This window comes from Chamaea fasciata, unplaced genomic scaffold (assembly GCF_029207755.1).
Source record: "Chamaea fasciata isolate MVZ Bird 193981 ecotype frontalis unplaced genomic scaffold, bChaFas1.0.hap1 SCAF_42, whole genome shotgun sequence".
In the NCBI taxonomy this organism is placed as follows: domain Eukaryota; kingdom Metazoa; phylum Chordata; class Aves; order Passeriformes; family Sylviidae; genus Chamaea; species Chamaea fasciata.
Window position 1 is genome coordinate 1,087,179 of NW_027094127.1, and position 12,743 is coordinate 1,099,921.

Sequence of the window (12,743 nt, forward strand, 5' to 3'; positions counted from 1 at the left end):
GGATCCTTGCTGAGCACCAGCAGGCCTTTGAGCGCCAGGCGACACCTCTTCCTGCACTCGGTCCGCAGGTACCTGGACACGACCCTCAGGACCCAGCCACCACATTTAGTTAAGTCCAGGCACTCCAGGACCTGAAAGGCACAGGGCAGTGGCACAGGGCCCGGCTGGCAGGAGCCCAGAACTGCCCAGGGCCAGCCCCAGGCAGCAGCAGCACAGGGCGCTGGTGCCATCCCAGGAGGCTAGGGATGCGGCTGCGAGAGGGCAGAGAGCTGGGAGGCAGCTCAGCCAGGCAGCGCTGCTCTTCAGGCTCACCTCCACAAGGAATGCCAGGAAAGGCAGATCGCAGCCTGGCTTCTCAATGCTGAGCAGCCGGAGCAAGCGGGTTGCGATGCAGGCAGAGAAAGGGATCAAGACATGGCGCATCTCCCTGTCAGGGGCAAAAAGGAAGAAAGAGCCTGAGCTGGGGGGGGCACACTTTTCACAGGACTGACTCCCAGAGGTGCAGTCTTTCCCCAGTATCCCTGGAGGGGACGTGGGTGCTTTGGGAGGCGGCCACTCCTGTGCACCCTCCTCTCCCAGCCTTTTTCAGTCTGCTCGGCCGTCCCTAAAGTGACGAGGCCCTCTGGTCCATGACCAGAGGGACTGTGTGGAGCAGCCCGGGCACAGGGCACCAATTCCAGGGACAGCAGGGAGCAGGGGGTCTCACCTGGCCAGCAGAGCCACAGCATAGTACTGGGTATTAGCACAGAGCATGGTGTCCCAGCCATGCTTGGACTCCACAACCATCACCTGATTCTCACACTCTAGCCGGCAGAGCAGGGACTTCATGACCTGCACTGCAAACCTGTGTGCAGAGCAAAGCCCGGGTCACATTGGGAGCACTGGCACTGGCCACAAGGACATGGGAAGGACGGGAGGACGGAGACCTGTTGGGGTCGCTGGGAAGGTGGTGTTCCTCTCGGCACGCTCTCCAGAAGCGATCGACTTCCTGTGGTGGCATCTGCTGTGTGGTGATGACAACATGGAAAAGCAAAGCCACAAAGAGGCGGGAGGAATAAAGGATCATTGCCTCGTGGCACTCAGGCACCTGGACAATCACCCACACCACCAGAGCTGCCTGCAAAAGAAGTTGCCATGGAGAGCGCTCAGTGCGAGGTGTCCATGTGGCAGGGCCCCAGGGGAGACGCAGGGGGAGCAGCGGGCCTGGTGGCCCCTGAGCCTGCCCTTAGGCCAGGTTTCAGCCCAGGGCCTGAGGCAGGGAGAGGATGGAGAGCTGCTGGAGAGGCGACCTGGGGGTGAGCAAATGCCCAGAAACTCACAGCCAGGGCAAAGACGCCATCGTTGTCCCCATCCGAGGTGAACATGCTGTGCAGAGGCCAATCCTCCATCACACAGAGCAGTGTTGGCAGAACCATCTCCACTGTGGGACTCGATGAGCCTATGCTTCTCCAGATCATTGCAGCAGCTCTGTGGGATCAGAGCTCTGTGTCAGGGACATCTCAGCCACACTACCATGCCCTGTGCGGCTCTGGGGGCCGGGTGACAGAGCCCCGGTGCCCTGAAGGGCAGGGAGGGAGCACGGCAGCAGGCTCGGGAAACAGAGGGGCCCGAGGGTCCCGGACCTGTTTGCCGCTCTGGCAGAGCCCATTGCACGGGCCGTGCAGGGCCATGGCCCTAAAGGCCGGGGAGGCCTGAGCTCTCCAGGCAGGTGGGCCCATACCTGTCACATGTTGGGGCACAGCGCAGGAGGGTCAGCACCACGTCAGCTGGGTGTTCTTCGGCCAGCCTCACGATGTTCATGGGCAGCCTGGTATCCACATTTCTATGCGATGCAAGATTCTGGTGCATCTTCTTTACAATGGCTGGCACCTGGAAAAGGCATGGGGAAGACTTGAGCCGCTGTCTAGGGGAGCAACTTCACCAGCTTCCCCCAAGAATCGCTTCCCTTCCTGCCACGCTGTGCCGGCCTCAAAGGCTGAGGGGGCCCAGTGGCCGTGGCTGGAGATGACACACAATCCTGGGAGGCCTCTAGCCCCGGCCCCAGGCTGTTTACCTGCTGCTCAGAAGGAATACCACTCTTCTGGATAAAATCCACAGTGGGAGCAGGAATGGCAGTGGGAGAGGCCGTGGCGCCAGTATCTCTGATGCCCTGAGTCTCTCCAGTGTCAGCCGTTTGGAGGGCCACATCCTCAGCCACTGCCTTGTCAGCCCTTGCCCTTTGATCATTCAACGCAGTGTCAAAATTTTCTGAGGGCTCAGCCAAATCTGTGTTGACATCAGGCTCTGCCTGGGGCTCGGTCAGCCCACAGTCAGGCTCAGCTGAGCCCTCAGCTGCCCTGGTGCCGGTGTTTCTACGCCGAATGCGCAGGAATTTTCGGATCATCTGCAGGAGAACAAAGGACAGGGAAGAGAGACGTGTTCCATGGAGTGCTCCAAGCGCGGTGCTCGGCTGAGCAGTGACAGCAGGCCCAGCCCAGGAGGGGATGGCTGCAGGTACCTTCAGTGTCCTGCGGAAGCTTCCACCGGCAGGCCTCTGCTCTTGTGTGCCGTCCGTGGCTGCATCTGGCAAAGAGCGAGAGCAGCCAGAGCTGAGGGGCTGCGGGAGAGGCCGGAGAACACAGCCCAGCCCTGCCCTCCCCAGGCTGCGATAGGGACGGGACGGGATGGGGCCACGTTGGCTGCAGCCATAAGCCCTGTGGCCCAGCTCTGCCACTCACCATCCTGTAGGGTCTGGATCCGCTCGGGCTCTTCAGGCTCCTGTGCTGGGGTAGCTCCAGGGCCTTTGCTTTTTTTCCCCCTGAATACTTTGGACAGGCCGAGAAATCTGCCCGCCATGCCACAGCACCTTTCAAGAGAGATGCCTCAGGAAAGCACTGAGGCAACAAGTTGTGCACTTGCGCCTTGAAAGCACCTGTGGCAGAAGAAGCCTCAGGAAGGCTGCAGGACAGCAAGTCCTGCACTCTGGTCTCAAGGGCTCCTGCCACGATGACAGGAGGTTCCTCGTAGATGATTCAAGTCACCAAATCCCACAGTCCGGCCTGGAGGCCACAGGCCACGGGGATAAGAGATGACTTGGAAAGCCTCCGAGTCACCAAGTCGTGCAGTTTGGCCCTGAGGTCAGCTGCACAACTCACTCCTTGTAGAAGCTCTGGGTCAGGCACAAACGAGTGCGCTGTGCGGGGGCTCCTCACAGCACCGCTCTGGCGCGTCCTGTCCCGTCGCCTGCTCCAAGGAATGTGGCCTGGCTGCGTCACCGCCAGCACCTATGTCCCCACGTGTCACAAAGGGTCCTTGGACACCCTGTGCCGTTCCATGCCACGGTGACCGCGCTGCTGCACCGCGTCACAAAGGGCCAATGCACACACTGCCACCTGCCCTGGGGCCGCTCCCAGCCCAGCCAAAGTGGCCCAGGTTGGAAGGAACCCCTCTCCCCAAATGTCTAAGACAGCCCTGAGACAGCATTTTTCGCAGCGGCTCAATCCATGGGCAAACGCTGCCCTGCTCTGCGGGCTCAGGGCAGCAGAAGGAGCCCCCAGGGCCGCCGACGCAGCCGCAGCGGGAAGGGCACGGGGCCTCGCACAGAAGCTGGCACGGCCTCCCTGGGACACGTCCCAGCCGGTGGCCGTCCTAAACCCGCGGGTGTGACACAGATGAGGAACCTGTGGGCCGGGGCACGGGCACTGCTCTGACCCCAGGGGCCAGGGCAGCGCTGAAATTGGCAGGCGTGACGGAGCCCCCGCCCAAGCAGAGCTGCCGCCCCCCCGAGCCCTGGCAACGCTGGTGCCATCTCCTGCCCCAGAGACCTGTGCCCCGGGGCGCTTCTCTGCCACAGGGCAGCCAATGCCAACGGGCCCTGGCGGCTGGGCTCCTTCCTACAGGGGATGTTGGCAGGAGCACCTGGAGCAAGTGCTGGCAACACTTGGTCTCTGTCAGAAGCTCTTACTCCATGCTGAAATTGTTTTCTACTTGGATTGATTTCCTGAAGCACAAAATCACCCTGGCAGCAGAGGCATAGAAGGAGCTGGCAATTAAGAATCCTCAACTCGGGAAAGCTTTTCTTCCCATTACTCAACTCAAGTAGTTGCAAAAAGTTGCCAACTTGCTAAATTAAGAGCAATGGCCTGAGAACCTGATAGATTTGCAAGTTTCCTTCCCATCTCAAAGCAGTGTTAGAAATGATCAGAGCTAATTTCCAAAATCAAAGATTTAGTTAACAAATTTGAAAAGCAATTTCGGGAAATGCCACGATAAATCAGGACAACATCGATCAAATGTTGGGTGATCAATCCGGGAGCAGCACAGGGTTCTCCTCCGGAGTACTGCCCACAAATTCGGGGTCTCAGGGGAGGTGTTTGAGACCATTTTTCTACCCTGAGGCAAAAACAAGACGGTAACAAAGAACCCGAAGAGCATGACATCATGTACATAAGAGAATCATTGAAATGTCTGGTGTCCGCAAGGGATATCTGAAAGAGTTTCCTGAGAAATTGAAAAGACGTCTGCATGAAAAGTCTCCGAATCTTCTGTCAGAAGGTTTCTGTTGCCCTCCGCCCAGATTGGTATGGGATCTCCTGATGAACTGTGAAGATGTGGTCCGCCCATGCTTCATGGGACCTTTCCCGCTTATCTCTCTGGCAGATGTCCAGGTAACACCTTAGGACTGTGAAAAGACTGTGGTATGCAAAGAGAGGCCCTGGAAGTGTTTCCAGCAATTCTGGGGATTTTACCTTCCACTGCAAAGTTTTAAGACACACAATTTTAATCCAGGAATTTAATACTATGTATCAATTACAGCAGCAACACCTTTGCCTTAAGGTCATCCACTGCATGTCACTTTGCAAAGCAGAAGACCACACAGAGACAAAACAAAGGCCTTGCTTTGGTTTCAAACATTTTCCTAGGAAGGCATGAGAAGAACCTGATTCTCTTAAGGAATCAAAGCTCTCCAGGAATGAAAGTCCACTCAGTGCTACAAAAGTAGCCCAAACAAATGAGTAGATTGCAAAAGGGCTAATCCTCCCCCTGCTCCAGATATCAAAGTGGCCAAGAAAGTAGAGCTCTCCCCTCTTCTTCTCTGCAGGAGAAGCAGGATGACTAAGAGAAAAAGTCCCAGCTATTCCTTCAGTCCTCCATCACCAAAGCTGTGCCATAGCACAGGTGCTGCCTTCAAAGTGACCCCAGTTCCAGCCTAGACTTCTCACCTTCCAGACAACTCCTTCCCCAACACGCCCAGCAGCACCAACCCCAGCTCAACACCCTGCCAAGACCCGCAGCTGTCCCCATGCCTGCGCAGAGCTTTCCCACCCCCTGGTTCCCTGCACGTGCCGTGGCATGGCACTCAGGAGGATGTGCTCCAAGGCCTTCCCCGCTAGCAAGCTCAGGCTGCCAGGCCTACGGTTCCTGGATCATCCTTCCCACCCACCCTTCCCGTGCACGGCTGGTCCATTTGCGCTCAGCTCCGACTTGGCCGCTTCAGCAGGACTGCTGCTAAAGGATGGAGAGCAGCCCGGCAAGCTCCTTCTCCAGCTCCCTCTTTACTTTCGGGGGCAGGTAGAACATGCCACAGGAAAGCAAGCAGTGCCAAAAGACTTGGGCCAGCATCGGGCACATTGAGGAATGAAACAAGGCCTTTGTTCGATGGAAGGAAGCACAAGCAATTGACAGAAGTGAAGAGGACTTAGCACAGATATCCAGAAGTCCTTAGCACCAGTGAACATCAGAAAAACCTGGAAGCCTAACTTGACATGAGAGTGACTTGACAAAAAGCTTGAGACATAGCCTTCGGGAAGACCTAAGGGCGGCTACAGAATCAGCCCTGTGCAGGGAAGGCATGAGGAAGATGAGCTGCTTTGGTGCGCTGAGACTCCTCCTGGCCAGCAAGTAGACACTAGGTTCAAGTCTAGGATTCTGACGCAAAGTGTTTCCTTCTAAGCCCCTGCCTATGGAATCACCTCAGCAGTCTAACGACGGAAGGGATTTTTGATAGAATTCCTACAGAAACCCACTGAAATTTGGACGTGGCAAAGAAGCCTTGTGCTGGGGTGCAGAGCCCTAACCTCCTGCCAATAAAAGAGCTCTTGGTGGACAATGCATTTGTCTGCTGATTTCTTTGAATTCTAGAGACCTCTCAGGACTGCTGTATCCTGAGGGAAGGCCCTTGGCCTTGAGCTGCAGGCACCCGCGCAAGCTTCAGATCAGCTCCCTCAGCTTCCAGGACCTCTCTTGGCCGGCATCCTGACGGGGAGGCAGGACCGCTGCCAGGCACTGCTGGGACCCAGCAGGACAGGACCGGCTGTCTCGTGTCCACGTAGCACCCCCTGACACAGCCAGGGTCATCCCGAAAGCAGACAAGGCTCACGTGTCAGTGGAGAGGGGTAAGGAGCGCTGGGCTCCTCTCAGGGTGTCTCAGCTGGGCCTGCTCCACAAGACGCCCCCATTTGAAGGCCTGCTAATGCCCAGCTGCCAGAAATGCCTGCCTTGTTCTCTCCAAGATGCAGAGGAAGAGGCAGGGAGTAGGGCCCATTGGGAGGCAAAGCTTCCAAGCCTTTTCTGAGGCCACGCACACACCAAGAGCAGCCAAGACTCTCCCTGCTGCCTGGCCCACACAGCCCAGCTCGGTGCTGGCCCTCTGGGCCGCAGCAGCCTCCAGCAAGCAAGAGGCAAATGCATATTGCCAAGAGTTGAAGCACAGCAGACACGTAAGATGTGAGACATGTGTGCTGGAAGGCCTTTGAATTCACAGCTCTCCAAGACAGCTTTGGGGCTGGAAGCTGGACAGAGATGCTCCTGCTTACACCTTGTCACAATCCCCTTACACAAGCGGGGTTCGTGATGGTTCGTTTTAGGGATCTCAGAGCGCAAACGACACTGCGGAGGACAAACTCAGTTTACTCAATCACAAATGCATCTTTATTGAGTGCAAACAAACGCGATAGTGGGGAGAGAAAAGAGAATAGTAAGAAAGACAGAAAAGAGGGGAAGGGGATTATAGCTACCAACATGGAGAGTCGAGTCCTCAAAGCTTTTGAAGATGCCTATAGACGTGATCTTCTCCAGTTCTGAGATCTCCAAAGTGAGCGGCGGTCTCCAGGGTTTTTTTAGTCCTCTCTGAAGTGACAGGCAGTTGGCCAAACGGTTGGGGGAAATCACTGCAGTGTGTTCATTTAGAGAACTCAGAACACGTCTTTCGTCAGCAGGTACGGTGTCAACCAGTACAAGTCAGCAGGCGCAGTCACTTCACCGTGACTTGCCCATTGTTTCTGCTCAGGTTCTGATGTTCCGATATGGCTGCTGGGTTTTTCCATCGAACACACCTGCAGGCAGCACTTGGCCAACATCCCACCTCAGCCAGGCCAGAACTCCTGTCTTGAGATTTTAAAGTCCCCTTTAGGGGTTTCAATTTATGGTGCCAAGTGGTAGTACAGAACCTTTGAATGTGTAGGAGGTGCTGAAGGGCAAAAATTCCCAGTGATAAGGACATCTTCACTTAGCACAGCAAGGAAAGTGAAGGAGAATGTGCAATCTATCTTTCATGGAAGCTGTTCAGTTTTTAACAAATTATTTTTGCTGAAGACATGCCTAGGCAATGGTGATTTTAGAGCATTTTGTGACTCTCATAGTTATCCTCACACCGGTTTTGCCACATTTTCTCTCTTTTCTTTCCTGGTGAAGGATTTCTCCTGCCCAGCTGGCTTCTGGTTGGAGTTCTACACTCTGGAGTCCCCGAGTTTTCTCAGCAGCCTTTGCAGCGAGTCCTCAGCCAACGTGTGGCTCTGCTGCCATCCCAAATCTGTGCCTGCCTTGCCCAGCCAGGGCGCAAGTGGGGCATGTGCTGGGCATGGCTGGAGAATTGCAGGGACAAAGTCCTCCAGTGTTGTGATGTTCCGCCTGGTTGGCTCAAACCTTGTCACTCCACATTGAACCCTGCCCCTATTGCTTTGGTATTGGCTCCTGCCCCCAAAACTCCTCCCTTGGCCCTTCCCCTTCCAAGCTACTGCAAAGGCACTGTGAGGGGTTCTGCTTCCTGCTCGGGGTTAGAGTTGGAGTTTGCCTCAGGAAACGATCCTCAGAGGGGCACAGCTCCCGGGCCCTGCGGGCAGAGCTGCCTTGCCCAAGGACAGCCGCTGTGGCGGCCGGGGCAGCTGCACGGCCCAGGGCCAAAGCCCCGCGGCACCCTCAGTCCAGCCCGCCTGACCGGCCCTGCGGCCTCACCCGGGCTCGGGGCTAGCAGCAGCAGCTCCCTGCTCACTGCTGGAGCTGGTGGCCTTCAGCTTCTCCCCGCTGCCTCCTGTCAGTCCCTGCCTGTCCTCAAGGTCGGCAGGGCAGCCGTGGCCAAAGTGGAGCCTCTGGAATTGGTTCCACGGCCTGGCAGAGCTGCCCCCTCAGCCCCCTGTGTCTCCCCGTCCTTCAGCAGCTCCTCAGGGGACAGCGCCGGGGGCCACCGGCAGCTCCCAACGCTCCAGGGACACCCGGGGCTGGAACTGCTGCTCCGCCCGGCCTGGCCGCCAGCTGGGGCTGGGCACAGCAACAGGGGGCACAGGGGGCACAGGGGGAAAAACAAGAGCTGAAACAGGCAGCCGAGGAGGGAAAGAGGTGAAAATGCAGCCTAGGCCTACACAGACATCAGTCTCTCGGTCTGTATCAATTCACAGACCATCACAGAGCGTTTGCTTTGTGATGTCAGGGCACGGTTGCCACGTGGTCGTGGTGACATCCGAGGTTGTCTTGGTGCACGGAAGGCCTCAGGGGTGTCAGAGCAGCTCTTGAGCTTGCTCAGCACAGGAGCTTTTGTCCTGCGCTTGAGTCTTTTGTCAGTGGGCAGCTGAACACGGAGAGTAGCCTTGCTGTTCTTTAGTGTTAGAGTTTGCAAACTTGCACAGCAGCTGCCACAATGATTGGGCAGCTTGCAGGTGTAGTTTTCTCTGTTTATGGAGTCGGATATTCCTGCTATTTCCTGACACAGCTGGCACGTAAGTAGAGGTTTCCCCTGGGTGTCACCTAACCGGGCTTTTGTATGTCTTCCTGCTCTTTCTTAGTGACTGAGTTTATTTGGAAACAGAAAGGCCATTTGGATGCCGCTTGGGTGAAGCGCTGTCAACACGTTCAGCTCAAAAGGGGGTGTCTGTAGCCAGGGCTGTGCGGGCAGCATTTGCAAGGGAGCCTGCAGGGGTTGTGTTCCCTCCATGAGAGAGTGTGTGGCAGCAGAGTCTGTCATTTCCTCCCTTTGCTGGGTCAAGCGGGACAACTTTGAAAATGTGGACTGGGAGGCCTTCTTGGAAGGTGCTGTAAAAATGCTCTGGTTGTCTCCAGCGTTCTCAAAAAATCTGTTTCATTTTCCCTTGCCCACTGCAGGTCACCTGAGCCGAGTGTTCAGAGGTTCTGATCCTGAGGTGAGTAAGAAAGGAACATTTGATGTTCCTGGCGTTTAAGAATTGTGCAGCAAGCTGCCAGCTTGGCCTGTGGCAGTAGAGTGCAGAGGACCAGATGAGCAGGCTGCAAGAAAATCCATTTCCATGTCTGCAGCAGCAAGAGCAAAGGCGTCACTGGCTATTTCCTAATTTTCCATTTCCTCATTTTCCATTGCAGAGCTTTAAAAGAGCTAAAAGCCCAGTTTTGCAGGGAGAAAGTTGCCCCCACATAGTAGCCAAGGGGGGAAAATCTAATTCAGAGCAATTGGCAGCACAGTTGAATCAGCCTATTTGAATTTAGTCTGAGTGACTTAGAATCCCATTGCTCTTAAGGTCGATGATTTGTGCTTAGTACAGCCGGTTTGAGGGCTGAAGAGAAGGAAGCTTATAAATGAGCCTGTATCTCACCGTCCTCTCTGTCCACAGATCACAGAAGCAAGAGCAGACTCTCCTCTGGCTCCCTCGGCTCCTGCAGAAGAGGCCAACGAGGAGCCAAATGACCACAGGCCTCCAGCAGCGGTCACACCACAGCTGGAACTTTCCCAGACAGTAAGTGCCACTTCTGGAGGGTGCTGTCTTTAGTGCAAGGCAGAGGTGCAAGTTTCTGCCCAGCCAGCTCTCGCTGCTGCTGGCTGAGGATGCTGAGTGCTGCAGTGCTGCCAGGACCTAGGGTCTCCCCCCAGCCAGTGACAGCTGGGCAATGGGCTTTGATCTGCCACGTTGAGTCACCAATGGGCTGGTGCTCTGCGTGAGCATCTGGTTCAGTGAAGCTCTATGTCTTGGCTTCTGCAGAGCTATAGCCCAAGGGCGCACGGGCTCCTTCTGGAAGTCAAGAGATTTTGTTTGTTTGTTTTCCTACTTGGGACACCTGTGTTTGGCTTTTGGAAGGTTTCTGTAGTTTTCTCGAGTCGTTCGTCACTTCTACAGAGTCTTTTGGGCACTCCAGCTGTGCCCAGTTTGGGGGCCCTGGGAAGCTGAACGTCATGGAGGGGCTGGAGTGTGTCCAGAGAAGGACAAGGGAGCTGGGGAAGGGTGTGGAGGACAAGCCCAGGGAGGAGGTGCTGAGGGAGCTTTAGCATGTTATTAGAGTCTCATTATTGACTTTGACCTTCCCCTCACTGTCTCCAAGTCCATAGTTACTGAACGACGTGGCATTTTCCCTTCTGTTTTTGTTCGTTTTTTTTGTTTGGTAAGTGCAGAATCCCTGTTCTTCTATTTTTCCATCATGGCTCTTTAGGTCAAGTTTTGCTGCCCTTTTCCAGTGTTGGAAACGGTTCTGTTAGAAGTTAATTTGTAATGTCGCAGGTCTTGGAGATGCAGCATTTTTGCATGAGAATATGTAATTTGCGGCAGGGATGTTTGTGAAGATTGAACAGTTGTTTGGCTGAGGCAGCCAGTTGGGCTTGCTCATCACTTTCAGGTTAACTGGTGCCGTGCCTTTTGGCATCCCAGGGCATTTGTATGTGTTGGTTTTAGGAACTGAGCAGGAAATCAATGTCCTGGCATTCCAGCTTGTCTTCAGAGATCACAGGCACTGGGATGGGGCTGTTCTTAATTTCTGATTCCAGCCACTTCAGCACCATCAGCGTAGTCATTTCCAAGAGAAGAACTTGCCCGAGCACAGATGCACAAGGAGTGTGGTTCCCAGTGCAGTGCTCTGGTTCTCATCACATTCCATAATGCCCTGCACATTCTATCTGTCCGTCTATCCATCTCTCCACCTTTCCATCTATCTAACATCTACACAATTGCATCTTCCCGGCTCTGGTGCAAAGCAGTTGGAGCTGCAAAGCTCACCTAAAGGCATCCCTTTCAAAAGAAGAGGAGAGACATGTTCCGTGGACCGATTCTGAGCAGGCAGAGATGTTTCCTGCTGTAGACATGGGGTTTCTTTCCCCTCAGAGTCCTTTTCCTCCTCCAGCCTCTTCTTCCCTAAAGCGCTCAGTTAATTCTTGCAATTTCTGCCTGTGCGAGCGAGGTGGAATAATTCCATGTTTTAGGTGGTGTTTGGTGACTCTGGTCATACATGCATTCCGTGGGTCATTGTTTCCTTCATTGGCATCCTCAGGGGTGTGTAAGTTAATTTGCTGGTGGGGCCTAATGAGGGTCTCTGTCACTGCCGGTCAGAATTCTCAGTTGAGAAAAGGGGGAGAATAAAGACCTTGGTCCTCCTCCATAGACTGAGGTGGCTGTAGAGGCTCTGTGACGTCCATCAGAGGATCTTTGCACACATCCTTATCTCCTGAATGAGCAGGATTTCTGACAAGAGTGTAGATGTCAGAAAGGCAGGAATGGCGACGCAGGCCTGAAGAGAACATGAACTCCAGAAGTGTCTCTCACAAGCAGTGAGCTGGCAGAGGAAGCCACCTGCAGAGCCAGGATGGAGCTGTGCGACAGGGCTGGGTGTCAGTCACGAGAGAAAGACAAAGAGGACACAGCAGAAGGGGAGGGATGCCCTCACCAGAGCCTTGAGAAATGCCACACTTTTCCTCTCATCTGCCTGAGAGGCTGTTGGAGCGTCAGCCCCGTATGGAGCCTGATTATCTTGCCAGTTTCACTTGGGAATCTGTGCCTCCCCATGGGCAGAGAATGAGCCAGGAGAACAGCAGCACAGTGCTTTGGGAATGTGTGAGCCCATCAGTCATGGAGTCTTGGCCCACAGATGTTGTATGGGAAGTTGAAAGCCATCTTCTCTTGCTTTCTGTGCAGCTCCTGCCAGACAACAGACATGAGCAGACTGCGCTCTCAGAGATGCCGTGCCAGACTCAGGGAGAGCTGTTGCCAGCCCAAGAGCAGGAAGAGCAGCTCAGGCAGCAGGTGGAAGAGCCACAGGAGAATGAAGAGGTAAGCCTGGCTCTGCAGATGACAGAGTGAAGGGCAGGAAGAGGGGCATAAAACAGAGCTCTTGGGACTGAGGAGACCAGGAGTCCCAGAGGCACAGAAAGCACTGAGCCTTGTCACGTGCAGAGATCAGCACTGGGAAAGGAGGCTGGCAGTGGAAGCAGAGGTGGGCAGGGACACAGAAAGAAGTGGCTGAATGAATGTGATTTTGAGGCTGAAAGAGGAAAAAGCTGAGCCTGATGGCAGCTCCCTGTCACTTGCTCTGCGTTTGTGTGTGCAGAATATCAAGGCAGGGCCACAAGCAGAGCTGCCTGAAGCTCAGAGTGACATCAAGGCAGTGAAGAGGAGGAACATAGAAGACATGGTGGAGATTCATCCTCAAGAGGAGATGAATCTCCATCAGCAGAGGGGACATCAACAACCTCAGGTGAGTGAGAGAGGTGAAGCTACTCCAATGAGGAAACATCCTCTCTCACTTTATTTTCAGAATGACAA

General features: G+C 54.9%; 1 protein-coding gene across 1 annotated transcript in view; it reads left to right on the forward strand.

Moving 5' to 3' along the window:
• The first annotated feature begins 7,030 nt into the window (after positions 1 to 7,030).
• The window catches only part of LOC136303899 (serine/threonine-protein kinase PAK 3-like), a 124,809-nt gene continuing 119,096 nt past the window's right edge, over positions 7,031 to 12,743 (forward strand). The window contains exons 1-6 of the mRNA XM_066207599.1: positions 7,031 to 7,072; positions 7,672 to 7,819; positions 8,883 to 8,969; positions 9,352 to 9,389; positions 9,834 to 9,956; positions 12,117 to 12,251. Coding sequence (XP_066063696.1) covers positions 7,031 to 7,072; positions 7,672 to 7,819; positions 8,883 to 8,969; positions 9,352 to 9,389; positions 9,834 to 9,956; positions 12,117 to 12,251 — 573 coding nt within the window. The remainder of the gene's footprint in view (positions 7,073 to 7,671; positions 7,820 to 8,882; positions 8,970 to 9,351; positions 9,390 to 9,833; positions 9,957 to 12,116; positions 12,252 to 12,743) is intronic.